A 22575-nucleotide genomic window follows, 5' to 3' on the forward strand; every position below is an offset into this window, starting at 1 on the left:
ACACAGTTTGCCCAAATTTTTTTTATTGATAGATACCGCGTATGCACTGTTTTAGGACTTAAAACCGCGTACGCAGTACTAAGTCCTTAAGCAGTGCGTATGTGGTTCTAAGTCCTAAAGAAGCACGTACGTAGTCATTTTTGTAAAAGAACCCCGTACATGCCTTTGTCCCTTTAGGGTCGAGGACAACGAACCTTAGTGCGTACGGGGTGATTTGAATTTTTAGTACCGCGATCGCGGTGCCTATTTTTACAAGTTTTTTAGGTGTGTGTCCAATTTTCTGCACACCATTTTTGTGCACTTACCCATATATATATAAAGAGAGAAAAAGTGGTAAGCCACTATAATATATATACGTGTGTGTGTGTAAGATTACAAAAACCTGGTTCAGAATAGCATACTGGCCATAAAGAACTAGGAAGAAAACCTCCGGTTTACAATATCATCATATTGGATTTTACAACATTACAATAAACAACATATGAGGAGCATGTTTGAACCAAAGTTTGTAATTTCCATGCTAGCCAAAAAGAACCGACATGGAACCACGTCCTCAATATGCATTATTCTCATTGGGTCAACACAGGTTAGCTTCCCATGTGGACCATTCACCAATCGCCATCTCATTCTGCACCTGTGGAATATCGAATTTGGTCTATTAAGATTGAAGAAGGTATTTCTCTCAGCCTTTGAATATATCACAACGACATAGATTTATATCTCTATAGTCTCAATAGGTCGCCAACGAGCATTTCATGTCTTACCGAAAAGCCAACTTTCATCGAAGAGCAACAACTGTGTTGCCAAGAGTCTCAAAATGTTATATCAAACAGATGGGCTTCATCGCTAAGACTGACCCAATATCATACCGAATTCAACTTATTAGAGTGATATAGCCATGTCGGTGAGAATAACACAACCAAAATAAGCACAAATTCCTATTCGACCCGATAGTGCGATAGTCATCAAGAAAATAAAATAACATTGATAGGGTCCACGTGAACACGTCATTACAATATTATATTATTATTAGTAATAATTAATAATTAATAAATTTATCTTTTAATATTTGTTTAATTAAATTGAAATGTTTATATTATTATTAATATTAGTATTATTTTAAATTTTACGAATATAATTGTAAAGCCCAAGTTGCTCTAGTGGTGGAGAACTTGTGTTCTTGATAGAGAGGTCACAAGTTCAAATCCCTCGAGGGGGTAAGGTATGTACACATCATCAACTTTGGCCCATTACCGATCAAAAAAAAAAAAATTATGAATATAGTTATTATACTAATATTGGTAATTATTAGCGTTAGGGTTTAATTTTGTTTAGAGTTAGGGTTAAAGTTTAATTTGGGTGAGTTCATTTACATTGCCAAATCGTACCAAATGCATTACTTCTAAAGAATAATCATACTTAAAGATAGGAAAAAATCATTCAAAAATGGAATGTTACCAACTTAATAATCTATTACGTCGTTAATGAATTATAAGATCTTATGAAATTTCAAATACAATATGAAATCAAATATTCTAAATAGAAACATGCCCATATTTCTACTTTCTTTATTATTAGTTTTTTGTTTTTCTTACATAGAATATGAAATTAGAAACAAAAGAAAAGTAATAGTAATTATAGATGGGTGTCAATTTTAATCAAAGGAGTTTTTATTAACAAACATTTTTCAATCCATTATGTGACTATAATACACCTTTCGACGTAATAAGCAAGTATTTTTCCATAGCATCGGCATGTTCAATTATCCATGCAACCATGAGAACCTAAAGTGCACAAACATCATGAATGCATTATGAATATCCTAAGTGAGTGTGTGCGTATAGAGGAGGTACCATCATGTATATTGTTGTCAAATGGCTAAGACACCTCTAACTCAACCAAGTTCTCGTCTTCAATGATACCTACACTCACTTGCACTTAAATTCATATCAGTAGGCGAGTACCATAAATAATAGTCAAAGCATATGCAAGATTAAACTCATAATCATAACATGATAATTAACATCATTTTCATTTCAATGCATTTGAAATTAACCATCTAATTATGCAGAGAGGCATCTACAATGACATCAAAAAATTCGTAATCAAAAATCCATTTTTGAAACAATTTGACATGCAAATGATGGGTAAATGGATGAAATATGCCATGTTTCAACTTTTGTGGAGGTGTTATTTTATTACTCCAAATAAAATAGAACCCTCGCCACTTGTCTCCAATGCAGGATTTTAATGGATTTGTATTATTGGTGTTTATTATTTTAGAAGAACATTTATTTTACAGATGATTCTCTTCTATTATAAGATATCTCTCGACATATTTTACATATATTTTTTAAATATTGGTATACTAGTTTACCAATCACACACACATACAATCAAACACATAAGGTGATGTCCAATAGTCTCATTAAATATATAAGAAAAGTAAAGGTAGCAAAGAAGGAGATGTGACAAAAATCCCTTGCGGAAGGGGAATGCCTACTCACATTTAAAATGGGTCTTGTTTAAGGAGGACCAGGATGTCATGGTCTAGACAGGGGTGCCACAACACCCTTGTCCTCCAAAAACAAGACAAGAAGCCACCAAATAAAGGGGGCATAGCCTTGAGATGGGGTCCACTCAGCTATGTACACACACACATATATACATACATATACATAACGTATATACATATACATATATATACACATATGTACATACACAAAATATGTATATATTCATACGTATTACAATATACATATATAGATTTTGTCTATATATATTTGAAAATACTTCTTTAAAGTGAAAAATAAGATGAATATACAAATGCAGAAGCAAAATGGCACCATCTTTTTTCCCGCCATTTCTCTCACAGGATTCAACGGAAAACACCTAATCCTACAAATGACCTGGCATAACTTTCCACGTGCCGTACCGTTCGCAACATCCTCTCGTCACGTTCTAAAACCCAGAGTAACGCTAAACCCTCTAGGCTTTTAGAAAACTTCATATCGAATTTTACATAACTTTCCACGTGCCGTACCGTTCGCTACATCCTCTCGTCACGTTCTAAAACCCAGAGTAACGCTAAACCCTCTAGGCTTTTAGAAAACTTCATATCGAATTTTACAAATCTCTAAATTAAAGGACACAACACGGCAATCCTGTCGGTTAAATTTTCTCAACCGCTCAACCGTTTCCGCGCAATGGTTCGAAGACAAACATATTTTTTCAAGAAGCTTCGCATATTTACCGTTAAACTATAACGATTTAAAGCAACTTAAAAGTTCTGAACCAGAAGCTTCAATGACTGCAAATTTTGAAGCCATATGTGACATAGTGCTTTGAAACCCTAATATCAGGGTTTGCTATAAAACGCTGAAAACATTAGCAAATCGGAAAGAGTGAAATGTAGAGGCAAATGCAGCAGTATTTTTTAAGATTACAGTAATGACGGCGTTTTATTTTCTTGTGCGGGCTCTGCCAGTGGCTGCATTATGTGCAGTTTTTGTTGTGCTCACTGCCAAATGTGCGGCTTCGGTGGCTGGCTCTCCAAGTTTAAACGACCTCAATGTTTTGCTGCCTCCTCGTATTTCGAATCCAGTTGGCTTCAGACTTCGCGGAAAGGGAGGCTGCTTTACCTGGTTAGTTCAGTTGCATCATTTCGTGGAAATTTTCTTAAAAACGTTTGGATTTAATATTTTTAAATATATCTTTAGAATGCACCTGATTTGGAACATATCTTGTTAACAATTCTATTCCGAAGAACTCTAAACGTTTGGAGTCTTACACTCTCGCATGATCAATCATTAACAAAACTATCACAAACATACAGACTGCCGAGGTCCGAAACGTGTAATACTTCTCAATATTTTCAAGGTATTGGCCCAAAAACATAAACGGATCTGAGATAATTAGTAATTTAAATTGTTATTCTGTTTTTCTTTCGAAGTATCCTTTGGCTTAGTTGCCACGACCGAGGGACAGAGACTTCCTTGGGTGTTACACTGTACTCGACGCTAGGTGGTTGGGTATGCCATGGCCAGTGAGCTAGATGCAGAATTTTGACCGATTAAAAGACCCCTCGGACTTTGAACCCGAGGCTCTGTGATGAAAATCGTGATTGCTTAGTTCATCGCTTTCCACGTGAAGTAATTAACACTTTTATATTGTTATTCTAGCTCCATATTTTTTCCGTGGCTTTTAGCATAATTTTCATGGCCGAGGGACAGTATCATCTATGGATTTGCGCCGTGCGTGGCTATATGCAGTTGGGATGTGTGCCACACCTAGGAAACTAAACGTGAGATCTCAATTAACTTAATACTCTTTTATTATGTCCCTCAGAATCTGAAACTGAGGCTATGCTGTGAAATCCCTTATCATCTGAGCTCCTCCTAGTCTATGTGAATTTTTTTTTTTGAAACAAACAAATACGCTTTCTATTCATGAGAATGTAAGTTTCGATTGATTTAGTCTCATTTCGTAATAGAGGATTCCGGTATACATCTCTGCAACAAATTATACATATGAGGAGTTTCTTTAGTGTGGCTTAAGAGCTTCTGCAAATAATACTGTGCAGTATATCTTTATTAATGGTGTGAAAACTATTTTATTTTAGTTAGTGAAAACAATTTGCAAAGTGCAGAATGGCCTTGGCCCTTACCTGCTCTGTTATATTGAAGGAGTCTTGATTCAGTTGTAATGTCCCACCCTAGTGTGCGGCACTATGAACTGCCTCTAAACCTTGGTCGAGTACTTATACACTGATTTTGTATGTTTATAAGAGTTTTTCAATGAATAAACAACAATAGTAACAAGTACTTCTACTTCACAATCAAGAGATATGATAACTCAACCTTAGATAAACTATTTTATTACTATCATAGATCTGATTACAAAAGTTTCAAGTCTGATGTCAGACTGGAACTACTGGTGATTTTAATCTTAACTACTTAAAGTTTGAAAGTACAATTGGAAGGGAACATACTCGTTTGATAGCTCTAAGTTAGGATATGAAACATAACCCTTTACAGGGCAAATAAGATAAGGACAAGGACTGAAAGAGTTGTTTGCAGGTCTGATTCGGAAGGTGGCAGCCACATAGGTCACTCAGAAAATCAGTTGCAGAAGCTACAAATCTGTCCTTCACATTCCAAATCTATTTCCAAGCATAAAGTCTGTTTAAGGCACCCCAGAGCGTAGAAGTGCGCCTTCAAGTAACTAGGCGTTTGACCCTTGAAACTCTTCATCTGCAAGAACCGGTTCAGTCTGATTTTATTTCTGATTTGCTGTTGTAATCCTCAAACCCTCTGTAGTAAGGTGAAATACTCGTGCAAACTGTTGCATAGGGAAGAACCTTGTCTCCTGAAGATTAGATCGCATCAAAATAGCTACTCTACCTCCAAATATGGCCAAGAAAGGGAGCAGGCTGATCAGTCAAACTAGCAAGCACCTCACTCAGAAATCTGATTCAAAATCTCAAAAAGCTTGAAAACTCTCAACAAAACTACCTCTATCATTATCGATGGTGAAAAACTTAAACAACCAATACCAAACAGCAAGGGTAAGGCTTTGTCTCGCTCCAAATATGCCCAATAAGGGGGTCAGCTTAGCAAGCAAGGAGCTGACTCAGAAAACTCAGTAAATATATTCTAAATCCCTTAAATCTGCTGCAACTTAAATTATATTGCTGGTGTAGACAATTCTTGATGTCTTCAAGATGAAAATGCATAAGAAACCCTCTCCTTAGCTACCAATAAGCCAAAATAGGGGGCAGCCTGGCACACAAACACCTCACTTCAGATTTCAACCAGCAATTCTTCAAAACTGAAAATCTTTTAAGCTCCAATGAAACCCCTGCTATGATATTTCCCTTGCACACTCTTGGTTGATCTCCCACAACTGCAAGTGTGTTTGCTAATGGATGTTTTCGTCTCCACAAGCAGCTCAAACCTGGTCCAGCAAGTTCCTCTAAGGAGGCAAAGTGAAATAACAACAATAACATAACAAATGATTTCCAAAAACCCTTTTAATAGCCTCCAAAAGCTACGCCCTAATTAGTGTTTTCAAGTGGGAGCCCACTTTATGTTTTAATCTCGAGTTCACTTAAAATAAATAAACTCATAATATTCACTTTTTATGGTTTTAATAAAATCTTTTAATCTTTCACTTACTTGCCTTTAAGACCCTTACTAAAGGCTCCACTTTAGTATCTCGTCTATTTGCCCTTTTTAATCTTAATTCCCATTTATTGGAAAAATCACATTTATAACCTTTTTAAAGATCCTTCTTCATTATTTCTTTCTCTCTCCTCAAGCACTCACTCTCTCACTAGATTGATTTATGCCTTTGAGGGTGTTATACTTGGATTTAATGTAGTTTTTAATTGGCGACTTGGATGTAATAATATTGTCGAATGAATCCACCATTGTTTACTCTAAAGTACCCTTTGAAATAGGAGAAAATCACCAATCCAATGTCCTCTGTCTGTCCTTACCAGTCTATGAGGACTTCACGTTAATAGACTGATCCCGATTTGTTGACGCTGGCTAAGAAGGGGACATTATATCAGTTATAGAGCGGTTGATATTCTCATTTTATTTCAATCAGGTGCACTTTGACAACGAAAACCAACCTGAATTTATAGAATTCGCATTCCGAATACCATAAAAGTTTTTGCAGGTTGGATTCTGGTTACTGGAATCTTCTTCTAATTTGGTGCTGGAAACTTTTTCAGAAGCATAGAGAGAGGCCACAAACTTCCAGTAATGTTTTTCATCTGCGGAAAGTTCAGAAATGCTTTCAGCAGTTTGGAGGTGTTACCCAGGAATTTTCCAAAAGTTTCTTGTGTTGAAACTGATTCATCCAGAATGTTTTGTCAATTCTGATTTCCAGAATGCGGTTTCCGAGAATCACATAAATTCTTGGTCTTTTCAGATTTTTTCTTCTGCCAATTTTTTGCTCCCTGCAATATGCTTAAGAATGGCCTCATTCTGTTGTTTTCCGATCTGTTCTTACTTCCAGTTTTTTGAAGTTAATCAATATGTTTGTGATTTTGGTACAACATAGGATTTGCTATAGGTATAACTGTCTAGTAGAGGGGAAACTTTAGGAGGAATAGATAGACTTACACGTAAAAGTAGTGCACTGCCTCATGTTGACTCCACAAACTAGGTATGATCCACAGTAATATCAAATGGATGCTAATTTAGTAGGACAGGCAGGCTCTATGTTTGAATGATAATGGAATAGGTTTGGGTGGCAACTTATTTGATGAACTAAGGTGTATTGTCTTGGCACTTGGTCTAATTGGGTACACCTCTATATACCAAGAATTTCTGGTTTCTTGGTTGATGTACGTGGTGCCCTTGGTGTGTTTGTGTGATCCCTTTTGGTTTATGTTTTGATATTCTTTCTGCTTTTAATTTTTTAGTCAGTGTTTTTGACTAAAGAACTTTTACCTGCTTGAATTTTTAATTCCAACTTCTATGGTGTGTAGCCTAGTTATTTTCCTCAAAGGAAATGGACAAAGAGGACAAGCAGAGCTTTATGACTTCTCTTCTTTTTTCATGAAAAATTATGAACAGTAAAAAAATGGAAACAGATTTGAATAAATAGAGAATAATCTTTTTATTTATTATTCATGCACATAAGTTTTTAGATGGAAAAATTGTCCAGGGTAGTACTGAGGTCCTTAGTCCATTATCCATCTTTAGGGGAGGCAAGGCCAACAGAAGACGGAGACAGAAGAAAATTACCGATGACAAATAGATTGCAGTGACTAACTAGCATACTTCAAAATGTTAAAGCTATTAGTGCTAGTTCCATATCATGATTTTCATGATAAAATATGAAGAGCTATGAAGTTAGGTTCTGCTGCCTGGGGCCCCATACCCAGGTAGGGTCCATGCTGGGTCTTGATCCCAGGTCGGTTCATGGTTCTGTTTGAGACAGAACTAGAACCCCAATCAGGGCACACTGTGCCTTTGCTGTACCCTGGGTCCCATGGTCTAGATTTTGAAAAAATAATAATGAAAGGACACAAGCAAGGAACATAAAAAAGATAATAATTTTGCTTAACCAGGAAAGCAACTAGACTAACAAACAAAACCTAGAACACAAAACAAAACAAGTCTTATCACATTTCATTCCTCAATCACCCAAAACACCATAGATGGATGCTTCCATTGCACAACTTAGCCTGATGAGGGGCATGCGGTTGCCACACAGGGCATTGTGCAGCTGATTTGAGTGGTGCTGGTACTATTTGTGATTCTAATGAATCAATTGATAATGTCCATGCTCTTGGTGAAGAGCGATATGATGATTTATATTGAATTTCCATGAGTAGTTAATGTATAGTTTGACCATTGACAATTTTTCTATTTTGATTATATGTTACATTTGCCGAATTTCATGGTTGAAGTTTGAAATTCGGTGAACATTTAAAAAATGTATAAAGTTCGTTAAAATTCATTGCTAAATTCGTACAATTAACATTTTATTAGGTTTTTTAAGAACAAAATTCCTCCTGCTCGTGGCTAGGGCACAACATATTTCTTCAAGGTGCGACAACAGAGAAATAGTGGGTGAGAGGAGATGCTTTACATGATGAGCTACACCACCACAGGATCACATAGCATTAAGCACAACGTCGAATGTAGGTCTGCTCGGGATCACAAAGAAACAGTGGGTGAGAGGAGTCTGCTTGAAGTCGCGATGACCGCCTGACTTAGCTTAACTTTCATTCGTTCCCTTCGATCGCGGCTTAGCTATCATTCGTCTGCTCTCTCTCCTGTTGCGACTTCACTTCATCTGGAGATTTTAAAGTTTTCTTCTCTATAGTTTAAATTTTTTTAAAACATATATTTTATATTTTAATAATTTACATTCATTAAAAAATTAATATTATTTAAATTCAATGAAATTGCATGAAACCAAAAGCAATATCTCAAATAAAACTCCTAACATCAGAATGAGCATCAAATGCACCACTTGAAGTGATGCTCCTGCATCATCTCCCAAGCTTCATAAGTAACAAACTTGTGTCCTCTTTTCTTTGTAGCTGTTCTGAAAATTATAGCAAGCTCAATGACATTGTTTGGAAACTTTCCAAAATCTGAAATGTAGAAGTCTTCATGATTTCATCCAATGAAGAGGATAAATCACCAACTACAACTGAAGGACATTCATTACAACTCATGAACTCAAACAATTTGTGAAAAGTTCCCCCCCGTTATGCAAGAATGATGCAACTTAACGTAAGTACCAACAAAGAATCTTCAACTGAAATCATCAAATTGCATACCCGATTTACCTTCCTGTTCCTTATGTGCTAAGGAAGGGTGATGCCTCCTAGTGTCATGTCACTCCCTGTACAACCTTCATCTTTCTCCCCATTTGCATGTTTCATATTCTGGTAGTCTTACAGGAGGATAACCAATCACCTCATAATGTGATTTCAACTCATAGTAGGCTGAAAACAATACTTCAACTTAGGTTTTGAATTTTCTCCTAGATCCCATACCTTACCATTTTCACCAAGTGCAGTGCTAGAACCAAGTGCAGTTCCATCATCCAATTCGAAAAGTGGATTGTCATATGTCTTCTCAACATTCATCCCAAACAATGAGTTATCAACAACCACCACAAATTTATTCTTCCAATCATGTTCATGCAAAAAAAATGAACTGGTGCTATGATGAATACTAAAATCAAAACTTTTATACTTGTCAGCAGTAACTCCATACCTGTCCCAAATCAACTGTGTTCATCTCTGGTGAAGATGCTCAACAACAGGATGTGGATCGACAATCTAAGGAAGCCTTTGCTCAAAATCAGCTCCAAATAGTGATAAATCAGATTTTGTTTCAATATCATCATCAAACTCATCAATGGCATCCTCCATGCATTCATTGTGCTCAAAAATCAGAACATCATCATGATCAAAATAAAGTTTATCTTGTGTAGGATCTTTATCATACTTAGGTGCCAATAAATTGCTCATTGTCCTTCTCATGAGTGGTTGCCTTTGTGAGAGAGTCACTCCCAACTCACTAGCATTGATTTCTTTATAAATACTCCTCTCCAAATGCTGTGTATTATCATCCAACCTGTATCTATTTGGATCATCATCATTGGAAATATCTCAACTCAAACCCAAGGCTGCTGTTTTGTCTTTCTCTTCATGCACAAACTCATCAACAGTAACTGCATGCATGTCTAAAGTCTTTCTAAAACTTTGTCACATAGTCTTTATAACCATGCACCACCGATAATTATCGAGTGTTTTAATATGCACTGGTTGGTAAATAAAATGCCATGCACCATTATTGTGAGGGGGCACGATCAAGTGATGTCTTGATCGGCCATGTCCAAAAGACATGGCCGGTCAAGGCATCGCTTGACCGTACCCAGCCCACTATATATACCAAATGAAATGTGTGAGAATGGACATTGAAATTTATAAATGCTCCTCCTCTCCTGCCACATAAAAGAAGACAATCAGATTTATATAATAATTCAGTAATAGATTAAAAAAAATAATAAGATAGAATATAACTTGCATATTGAATGTAAATTGAATATCATTTACGTGCTCAGTACTTCAATTTTTCCCAACTCTCTCGATAATTTTGACATCTCTCACTTTGTCTTTTGATATTTTTGCTTCAATTTTATCAGTCTTTTTAGTTGTTCCTCTTCAAAAGTCTTCATCTTCTTATTGGACCCTTCAGGATGGCAAGATACATAGCTTTGATACCAGTGTAGTACGCTACCTTGTTTTACCTTCGTTTTTTGTTTGTTTCTAGTTTGAGTTTTGTATTCGTTTTGAATGATATAGAAAGTGCAGAAAATATAAATGCTTGCAGCAATTAAACAACTCAGGAAATTGACAATATACATAAACCCACAAGGCTGAAATATTCCAAATTTAATTTTTGGTTTGATATTTCTCAAAAGTATGAACAACCCAATTCATAAAACAACATTACAGATGTATTTCAAACATACCTAGAAAATGCAGCAATGAAATAGATTGAATTGGTATTGAAATCAGCTAATTGACACTTGTAGTTTGGATGCCACCTTCAATAACTTCTCCTAATGTCATGAAATGGATAGAAATGGTAGTGCGGACCCTAAACGCTTACAAACAGCAACAAAAACCTCTTCAAAACCCAAGCACCACCTTCTTCTATGCGCATGCCACTCCCTAGGCTGTACAACCAACAAATAAGGGGAATAAACCTGCAAACTATTCTTTTAGTCTTCTCCTTCAAGACTGTAAATACAATTGAAATCTTTGATGATGAAGCCCAACTGTTATCTTTGTTTGAAATCACCAAGTAATCCTCCAGATTGGATCTTTTCACCAACATAGAAGATGTTTTTTCAAGGCTTTTTGTCCTCACAAAACTTGAGCTAAATCAAATCCAACTCAAGAAACCACGTAGGGTTTTCTCAGAGAAAAATGTTAGAAATAATAAACTCAACTTATCAAGTGAGCTATCAAGTCCCTCTTTTATAAGCCTTTTAAGGAACTTTCCAAAAACTCCCTTTAATATCACTTTATTAATTTATTGAGTCTTTTAACTCCAAAAAGTGATTTAATTTACTTTTAAATCATTTTTGGCTCTTAAAGTCACGTTTGAGCACCCCATCATTTAAAACTTTCCATTCTTTTTCCAACGAGCTATAACATTTGTTAATTTTATCAGATTTGAGAATGCTAAGGGTTATTTTATTTATCAAAGTACTTCTTTTATCATATATTGATTTGATCTCTTTTGAATATAAGCAAGGAAGAAACAGCAATCAGAATTTATGATTTGTATTTCAATGAATATGTAACAGCAATGTTCGTTTTTGTGCAGGCCGGCTGGTTCAATATTTCCGATTTCTATATTGTCCCTTAACCGCAGCTATGCACCATATATACAATGGTGTGGAGGCATGCCTCTACGTGGAATAGCACCCACGTCCACGAACCCGTGAGGGTTAGACTGATAAACATTAAAGACAATACGCTAAGATGCAAGATGGTATAATTAACCAATTCGTCTTTAAGTCGACTAATGTTTGTCAAGCGATTAAATGTAACAAGTGGATTATATCGACTATTGGTTTTAATAAACATATTTAATAATCAGCTTTTTCTTTATTACAAAAATGTATGTTTATATTATATATACATATATATCAATAATGTAAATCACAAACATTATTGTATATATAGATATATAGATACATATATACATTTGTAATATATACTAATATATGAGTATTAAATCCAATCATCAATTACAAATACTTCAGTGACAATACATATAAGCTAATTTAACATAACTTGCAAGGATAAAGCAACTATCAAATGCTTAAGGCCAATTGGCCACTTAAGCATTTGATTTTGACTATCAGAATTATCTGACTGAAGCTACACAACATTAACAGCATTGAGGTGCTCGATAAATCAGCTTAATTAAAAATGCAACCTTAGTGAAAATAATTAAATATAGCTCAATAATGCACCCAATTAGTAACAATGGTTAAAAAAATTAAAAAAATTAGTGATAATAGTTGAAATGCATCGGAATTGAAATGTGACTACGTAGGAGTGTTCTTGACAATGTAAGATTATAAATGGACCTTGTTGGGTGACTTACTAAAAATAGATGCTCCCTCCAAGAATCTTGGAGTCCAAATCAAAAGTTGGTAATAACATTAGAAAGCATCATATGACTCCAAACATTCTAAGCTCACCGATAGCATCAAATTACCCCTTTGAACGAGTTGACACAAACATAGAAAGTCAACGACAACTGCATTGCTTGAGAACCTGAAAATGGATACATTACAATATATGTATGTATGTGAAAGATCCCTAAATGGGTTCTTTGCTGCCCTGGATAAGTTTTAATTAATAAACTATCTTTCAGAGCCTTTTGGTGTTCTTAGAGACTAGACAAAAGATGCAGAAAGTGTTGTTTATTTTTTGGTGATGGGGATTGCAACCATTAACCAATAATAACATAGAATTCAACTCAAAATAAGATATCAGCTTCGGATTTTATTTATGACAGCAGATTACATTCAACTAGGAGTGAAGATACATTCACCAAAACAATTAGAAACATACCATGGATCCAACGCTGGGGTTTGTTGCTGATTTGCTATCCAGAAATGGATACAGGCATGATTTGAAGGTACAAGGGCAGTCCAGATGTACCAATACACTTATACTACCTCCAAATGAATTACCAATAACAAATTGGGCCAAAAACCCAATTACCAGCTGAAAATCCAAATTCTGCCAGGCAAAATTATACAATTTTAGCCTTAAATCCTCACTGTTTTGCTCACCCTGATCTCAATTCAAGCCTGATGACTGTGATTTCTTCTACACAGTCCTTGCTGATCCTAACAATGAAGTTAAGAACAAGAAATGGAGTTAAAACCCTCCATTTTATTTATTATCACTCCACAGCCATCTGTAATGGTACGACCCCCTTGGGAAATAGTACATCTGCCAAAAGAAATAAGTAATCCACTAAAATTGAATGTATTCTTGCTCAGATCTGATGTAATGACCTTGCTGCTAATGATTACTGAGTTTGCTTGTTGAAATGACCCTCAATATGCCTGAAACAAGCTTTTGATGTGTTCCATGTGCCTCCTGTAGAAGGGATTCCGTCCTCCTGAAGACCAAATCTGAGGTTTCCGTCTCAAACTTGCTTGCTGTTGTAAATTGCAGACCTGCAACTTTCAAGTTCTTCACAAAATAATATATCATGAATCAAGAATACCTCTAAGGCTGAATACATGCATTCTGCAAATGGCGGCCCAAAGGCTGCAAGGATCACGCCCAAGCTGAAGAATCAATCTGCCATGCTGAAACCCTTACTCTGCAGCCTGAATCCACAATGAAGAATGGCGTACTCAATCTCTGTCAACTATGCACTCTGCCTGAAGAATCCAATGCCAATAACTGCTGAGGGCTACGTCCTAGCCAGTCCAGATCTTGGGGTTTGCGTCCCAGATGAAGAATCACTCACTCAGAGCAAATTCACAAAATAAGTTTGATTGTGTAAAAAGATAATGAACAATTAGGTCTTCATCTCCTTATATCTCCTTTCCTTTCCAAGCCAAACCCTAAAAGGGAGTAAAGTTGGTGCATTATGAAAAGAGTGTTATTTTCTAATTATGGCGTCAACTATAGGAAAATAACACTAAATTGCAAATAAATAGCATCAGGCATCCAAAAAGACTCCGGAAGGTGAGAATCATGTAGCAAAGTTCAAGACCTTTCCAACGAGCTATAACACATAGGCATATCAACCCAGATGAAGCCAGAAACCCCTTATTACTCTGAAATGACTAAATACATAGCCTTATTTTAATTTATTTAATCGCTAACTTAGGAAATATTTAAATATATTAAAATATCTTTAGATATCCAATAACAGCCCAAAATAACCAAACAATCATGAATATAACTTTGTCACCTATCTGTGCCGGAAAAGTTGAGCTAACTGGCAGTCCCATCCCTAAAATCTAGGGATGCTCCTAGAAACTAGGAAACACACCCAATCTTCTTGAAACTGAAACCATAGTATGGTCCCGTGGAACCTCAAATATGGAAACTGCCACAACCTCCTAAAAGGTAGGGAATCTCCCTAAAAAGTAGGAACCTCTCTTCAAACACCTGTAATTGCTCAAAAGGATCCTGCTCTGCTCCTTGGTCCCCCAGGTGGTCATTTAGTCAATTGCCAGTTCTCCCTAAAAAATAAGAGACCTCGTTCGAAGGTCTGACACGGCTCACAGAGCCCCTGCAAAGCTCCATGACCCTCAGAATGAGTCCCCTAACCATGTTGTTGACCTACGGGAACTCGAATGGTAGGTCAACCCCTGCTCATCTCATGTCACCTAGAAAAGGGGACATTACAGTATGTATCTATTCTTACAGTGTGTGTGTATTTGAATATATATACATGCATATGTGCATACATTGCATACACATATTGACATGCATGATATGTATATTGTAATGTCCCTTCCTATATAACTTAGGAATTAGAGGACAATTGCTTATGCTCCCTACTTACAATGTCCTTTTTTGTGTTGAACATATATAGTTGGAGACAATTGAATAATAAAGGATAAAGTATAAAGTAGTCTCTTTTGATGTATCACTAAATGTGCTACGAACTTGATGGGTTTGTTGTTCCCGAATTATGAATATATCTTAAACACATGCAATACTAATCTGCTTACAATAATCAAAATGCTATTCCCAATATGCTTGATACACACTTGTAATATCTGATATATGTTATGGTAGCTAGGTTGAATATGGAGTTGAAATCTTGCTAGGATTAGGGCGGTGATATGCTTGATTTTGCAGGCAATAATATCCCCTATGTACGATGCTATTTCAGATGTCTAGCTAATTGGGAGATGCACACGATTAATGGCCTTCGACCTACTTACATGAGCTCTTTCAAATTTGGAAACAAAGGATAAAAATAACAAACTGATCCATACCTCTCCCAATGTGAGAGTTGACATATTATATATCTGTAGTGCCCAAACTTTTGGGCAAAAACACAACAATTTTTATTTATTTAAAATAACGCTAAATTACTTGTGATTTTACGTAATGTATAGGTGTGGTTGTTCTCTTAGTTCCACTAGTTTGATAACTTGAGTTTGAACTTAAAGAAATTTAAAATGCAAGTGATTAAATATTTTATTGAATCAAATCTAGAGGGGTAACATGAGAGTAAATTAAACTAAACGGGGAAAATTCAACCCCTAAGTCATTATGGTAATTTTCCCTCATTAGGGAATAGCTCCCTAGAATTTAATTACAGAGACTATCCCTAGAGTAGACTTTAATATTTTAATTTGATTAATTAATTCGCTTAATAAATAGGGCTAAGTACTTGAAATAACTCTCCACACCTAAATATAAATTCATGTTAGTTTTATTTACTCCTACATGTAATTTTCATAAAAATACTCAATTTCGCTAAGGAATAATTAAAATATATCTAACTTGGTTATGCTAACGTTTAAGGTTATTAATCATTTGTTATTAAAACAATTCTATAACCTACTATATTAATATTAATACAAATTCATTATATTAATATTAATTTAATGAACAATTGTATTTTATGCCCCAAAAAGTCATTATAATTTTAAATCATTAATCTTGTCTCCCTTTTGGACTAATATAAACCCCACGATTAAAAGTGCCCATTTATTTCTAATTTACATTACCCTATTTCTATATTTACATTTGTATTTAAATGCCCAATTTAATTCCCTTTATTTAAGGTTTGGGAACTTTCCCCCCATTCTTTATTTTAAAATTTACCCTCTTCTTTTTAAAAAGGTTAACATATTCTATATTATTTTAAAAATCCCCTTTTAGGGTTTCTTATAACCACATGGGTTATTCTTACCTCCTCCCAATATTTTCTTTTTACTATCTTCTCTACCCTAAATCGGATTAGGGTTTCACCATGAAATATTTTCATGGTGAATATTTTTTTATTGTTGTAGGGTTTAATGTTACCATGGCGGCCGATTAATTTTTTTGTTTGCAGGCATCGGTGAAGGGAATGGTGGCAGATGTTTTGGGCGGACGACGTGAAGGAAGGACAGGGAAGGTGGACCACCGTGGCGGCCACTGCCCATAGTGCAAGGTTTGTGGGGATACCCATCCACGACCATAGAGCTATGACCCTGTGACTGTGGGGTGGCCTCCCCACAGTCGCAGGGGTAAACCTCCGCGATTGTGGGTGGCCTCGGCCCCCATAGTTCCGTGGCTCCACACCAAAGGATGCCCCCCCCTTTATTTTTTTGTTATTAATTTTTTTTTAATAAATATAATATGCTTTGATCGGTGGATATATTTATAAATATATACACTGTGTATACACAGTGTTTTCTCAGTTCATTTTATTTTAACAACATTTGTTTTAATATATATATATATGGTTAATATGAAGCTTATTTTTTTGATTTCAATAACCAGCAGGGTTTTTTTTTAAACACAGCATGCAGAGATAAAATGATTTTCTATACATATCTATATATATTTGTATATATATAAATATTTATATATATATATAAATACACACACAGATATATATATATATATATATATTTTATAAGAATGAAGTTATTTTCTGTTTAATCTACATTTTGTTTTTTTAACAGCAGGTATAATGTGATGTCCATGGTTTTTTATTTTTTTGATTTCAATAACCAGCAGGGTTTTTTTTTAAACACAACATGCAGAGATAAAATGATATTCTATATATATATATATATATTATCAGAAATATACATGTATTCACACTAGTTAAATATGAACAAATAGCTTCACTAATTGCTCGTTTATAATCTTTCTTCTAAACAGATTTGTTAGTTACAGGTTGAAAATATAGAAATACTGCTATTATACATCTATTTTCAGATTTAATTATTTTAGTTTCATGAGGAAGAATGAAATACTATATTATTTTCAACAACCTTTGCAAGATAGAAATAGAAAACAGATTGTTCTTTATATTTTTATTTTTTTTAATAACAATTCTAGAAATATAAACAAAAAGTGCAAATAATCTTTTCTTTTCTCTCTTCTCTTTTGCAAGAATAAATCTACAACGATTTTTGCAGAATAATAAATGATTCAACTCAAACACATCTAAACTTTTAAACTCTTTATTTCTTCTCCTCAATAAGGAATTACAACTGAAAACATAATTACAATCTTTAACTTCTTTTACATGTTAATGAAGAAACTAATTAGAGGAAGTAATACACTTTTTTTTTTGAATACATTGAATACAAGGATTTCATTGTCTTTTTCCAGAAATACAACCAAATGTAATAGGAGAAATTAAATCTGAAAATAACAATGAGGTGCACTTGCAATCACACTTTGACAACCATTTAGAAGTCTTTCTTTTCTCCATCTTTTAGACAAGTTGCAGACCTACAAGCAAATGTAGCTTTGGTTGTGACCATGGAGGCTCACCTCCCAACCTAGGCCTACAAGAGGCCACCCCCGAGCTGGGAGAACTAAGAATCAAACAGGATACAAGCATACTCAAAACACAAACACACTTGAAAGATCCCTGATGGATCTCTTTTACCAATCTGCTGTAATTTTTATTTATTTAAATTGATTTTTCCTGGATGCTGAAAGAGTAACATAACTAGGAATGAAGTTGTGGCAAGATTCCAGCCCTCCAAGTGCTGCACGTGGGAAGGAAAGTGGCTGCCAGGTACAGCCGTATGGTTGCCAAGTACACCCAACTGGTTAGAAACCCCAAACCCCACGCTGAACTCTGTCAGAATTGCTGAACCTCCAGAAAGAATGCCGTACAATCTCCAAGATGCTAATAGCTGCAAACAAATCCAAACCACTGTATTGGGGGCTACGTCCCAAACAGGCAAGGCATTGGGGTTGGCGTCCCAGATGCTGAAAAGCTCTTCCAGAGCCAAATCTCAAATCCAAGATGTAAAATGTGTAAAAGATAATAAGAATTAGGTCTCAACTTCCTTATAACACCTTCCCACTAAGCTCAAACCCTAAAAGTGACTCAATGGGGCGTTTAGGGTTAAAATGTTATATTTCTCATTTTAAGTTGTCAAGTGCATAGAAAATGACCTTTTTTCAAATATAAAGAAATCCGTTCACCGAAAGGATCTGAGTCAAAAGAGAAATATTTAGAAAAGTCCAAGACCTTTCCAACGAGCTATCACACCAAGGGATACGCATCCAGATGAGGCCAAAAACCCCTTATCACTCCAAAATGGCTATAAACATAACCTTATTTAAATAATTAAACGCTAACTTAAGAAATATTTAAATATATTAAAAATATATCCCAAATAGCTGTAGAAGGCTCAAATGACTCCAAAAACCTGAAACGGAATTTGCCACCTGTCTGTGACTGAAGTCGGAAATCATGGATCAACTGGCAGTCTCATCCCTAAAATCTAGGGATGCTCCTAGAAACTAGGAAACACACCCAAATCTCCTGAAACTGAAACCATCTAAAAGGTCATGAATAACCTCACGACTGGCAACTGTCACGACCTCCTAAAATTTAGGGATACCCCCTAAAATCTAGGAACTGGTCCAAACTGGCTCCAAACTGCCTGTAAAGCCAAAATCCAATCACTATATGCACTGAATGAGTCCCAATCAACCTCTGCTAGCCTACGAGACTCCAATGATAGGCCAACTCCTCCGTCTCCGATGTCCACTCTAGAAAGGGGACATGACAACACTTTCAGATTTCACAAGGGAAACCATTTTCACACTTAAACTCCCAACCCAAGGCTAGCCCATAGTCACCAAGTGATTCAAAACATGGGGTGAAGGTGGACCAAGTATCTAAGGGGAGATCTGCAAAATAACCAATACATTGTAATGCCTTAACAAGGCTAAAATAACCGACCAAAAACTTTTTTATGACCCCCAAAGGCTTCAAGCCAAAACTCCCCTTATGACCCCCAAATTTTTTATACAAAAATAACAGCAACAAGGATCCCAGAGATTCTACACCCAAAGATTGTCCCAAAACCCTTCACCCCAAAATTACTCTTCCCTCCCAAGGGTGAGTTTAGTCTTGACTCCCATGAACATATATACGAGAAATCCCAAATAAAAATCAACTAATAACAACTCAAAACATAGCTCAAAGATATAGAAGCACACTCAACTCATAAACAAAAAATTAGATTTACACACAAGCAACATGAATGCAACTAAGCTATGGAAAGAATTACACCAACCTTTACTCCAGCCAATAGTTTGTGTGTTGTAGAAGAGCTGCCCAATTCCCCCTACGAGTCTCCTTACTTAGCCAATTTTTTTTCTTTTTCTTTTTCTCAATTCCTACTCAAAAACTTAGTCTCAAGGATTGGAGAATGGGTGATCAAAATTCGAAGTTTGAATTTCTTCCCTAAGTAGGCTCTCCTCACACTTTCCAACGAAAGGATGTGAGATCCCATAGGTTGGTCTTCCCAACCTCTTATATGGTTTCTAGAAATGAAATTTGAAAATGTAAGTGTAAGGTGGGGAAGTGCATCAATCACTGAAATGGAAGGTTGTCTTACCAAGGGTCAATCTTCAAAAAGTTGAATTTTCGTCCATCTTGGAAAACCCACTTTTGAAGTGACTTGGCAATCACATGTGAGTGGTTACATGGCTAAAAATGTCTCTTACCCATATGTATATCAAGTGGGCCTTCAAAAGTGATCTAACCTCAACCATAGGAGTTAGTTTGACCCCCCTAAAACCCACCTAAAGTTTATCTACGGGTCAAACTTGATTTGATCAAACTAAAGGCTCTCTAACCAAGTTATCTTTTGGGACCACTACAAGATATTTGAAAATGCATAGGGTTTCACAATTTCCCTCCTAAGGACATGTCATATGCCAACTCACAACACATCACAAGTGTCAAGTGACACCATAAAATACTCATCACAAAATACACTTGGTTTGTCCTTTTTAGGGAATAATTAATATTAACAAATACAAATTTGAACATACACTCAAGCATTCACTAATACGAAATTAAACACAACACATACAAGGTATTGTCTCTCCAAATAGACAAACCTTGGCTTTACTATCGCACATAGGTTTGGCCTTAATTCTCCGTGTATTTCCATGTTCACATGGATTAATTTCCTACACATCTCATTTCACACATCAGTAGTCAAAAACCTCATGCATGTATAAGTATATGAAAGGAAATACACATCAAACATATAACATCCAATTCACAACATTTCATAAATTGATCCAAATCAAAGAACAATAAAGATAGTATCCAATTACCTTTTTTTTCCTAGCAATCCATATGTAATCAATTACTCAATTGCATCATCATAGGAATCATATAAATCAACTCTCCATAAGACATGCATGAATGTATCATATCATCATCAACATAAGTACTTAAATCAACATAAGATGAGATACATCATGTCCAGTGATATCAAATCACCTGTCAAATAGTAGCTGAATCCATAATGCATCAAAATAGTGTATCAAATAATAAGTCTATCATGAAAATAAATGAAGCGCTATGATGGGCTCAGGGTAGGGCCTCACAATATCCTTCTTATAACCTTTCATAAAAGATTGCGTCTTTTCCTCAATACCAATGGTTTGTTCTTGTTAGCGCTAATTCATGCCTCTTTATATAACCACAACTTTTCTCATATTGATCGGAGCTTTTGTGAAGTGTTTGTTTAAGGATGTGAATCGCATCCCTTCACACCTATAATCGCTGTCTTGAATAATGATCTCATCAATCGTATTACATTTATTTGTTTTTATATGAAATCGCTGGATCTATTTTTCGATTACTCACTGTTCCTCCTTGACATGATGGGCAGAGAAATAATTATTAAGTTCCTCATAACATAATGAAGTTGCTCTTAGTCGAATATAAGTATTTGCGGATATGGTAATTTAATCAACCATATTTTGTGTAGCACATCCATAATATGCCGTGTGTTTTAGTTTGTCATAATTGCCACTTTGTCTTTGATCGTTATCGCTGACTCATTTCTATTCTAATACTTTCCTTCATTATATTAATTAATACTTTGTTTTCACATTCGTCCAGTTTGGTAATTCGATTGAATGGAATAAGGTCAAGTATCATTAGTAATTACTCGGCTAGTATCAATGACTCATCTTTCTTCTCGGGTTGTCTCCTTAATGTTAACTATTACATTATATATGAATTTATCTTGCTTCTTTATCAATTTCAGTCATATATAAGTATTCTGATTAGGAGTTGGCTTCATAACATGAATAAAGTCTTTGATACATTTAACTGATTATTAATGTTGAACAATGCTTTTTCTTTCTTCAAGTTGTCCATAATAAGTGTATAGGACTGTAATAGCCATGTGCATTCACCGATTGTACTCATACAACTTTCAACTTGCCCTTCTATCTTCCTTGTTGAGTTCATGATGCTCCTGTTTATCACTTGCTCTGTCTACTCTAACCTTATGGATGTTAATTGGATAAGATATTTTAAACTTTCTTTTTCACCTATTATTGGTACTATTTAACTTATTACTTTAACCACTTGAAAACACTACCAAGGCTACCAGTCTTGATCCCATAATTGTTCATTGTTTGTTATCTTTTTGGGTCAAAGATGGGGACATGACATATATGCATCGATATGTATCTATATATATTTGTATGTTGTTGGATTATAATGTTTTAGTGTAGCTGACTTTATTAATTTTGTTGGCATTAGGTAGTGTTGTAGCTTTTTTCCTTGGTTGTAGATGTTTGTGTAATCAATAATTGTAAATATTGTCGTCTAGAAAGCATGTCTATGGTAGGGAAGGTTTGTTCTTTTTAGGTCTTCTTGTATTGAACAATTGTAAAGGCACCACCTATATGAAAAGATATATTTTTTTAGCATTTATTGTGTTAATTGTATCTACAACCATTATATTGCTACATTTTGGTAGTGTAGAATTAATAGCTTACATTCTAAAGAC

The 22575-nt window shown here is 35.3% G+C and overlaps 1 protein-coding gene across 1 annotated transcript in view; it reads left to right on the top strand.

The window, feature by feature from the left end:
• The first annotated feature begins 3182 nt into the window (after nt 1-3182).
• The window catches only part of LOC131071561 (nuclear pore complex protein GP210), a 261149-nt gene continuing 241756 nt past the window's right edge, over nt 3183-22575 (top strand). The window contains exon 1 of the mRNA XM_058007476.2: nt 3183-3644. Coding sequence (XP_057863459.2) covers nt 3451-3644 — 194 coding nt within the window. The 5' untranslated portion in view covers nt 3183-3450. The remainder of the gene's footprint in view (nt 3645-22575) is intronic.

This window comes from Cryptomeria japonica, chromosome 3 (assembly GCF_030272615.1).
Source record: "Cryptomeria japonica chromosome 3, Sugi_1.0, whole genome shotgun sequence".
NCBI lineage: Eukaryota > Viridiplantae > Streptophyta > Pinopsida > Cupressales > Cupressaceae > Cryptomeria > Cryptomeria japonica.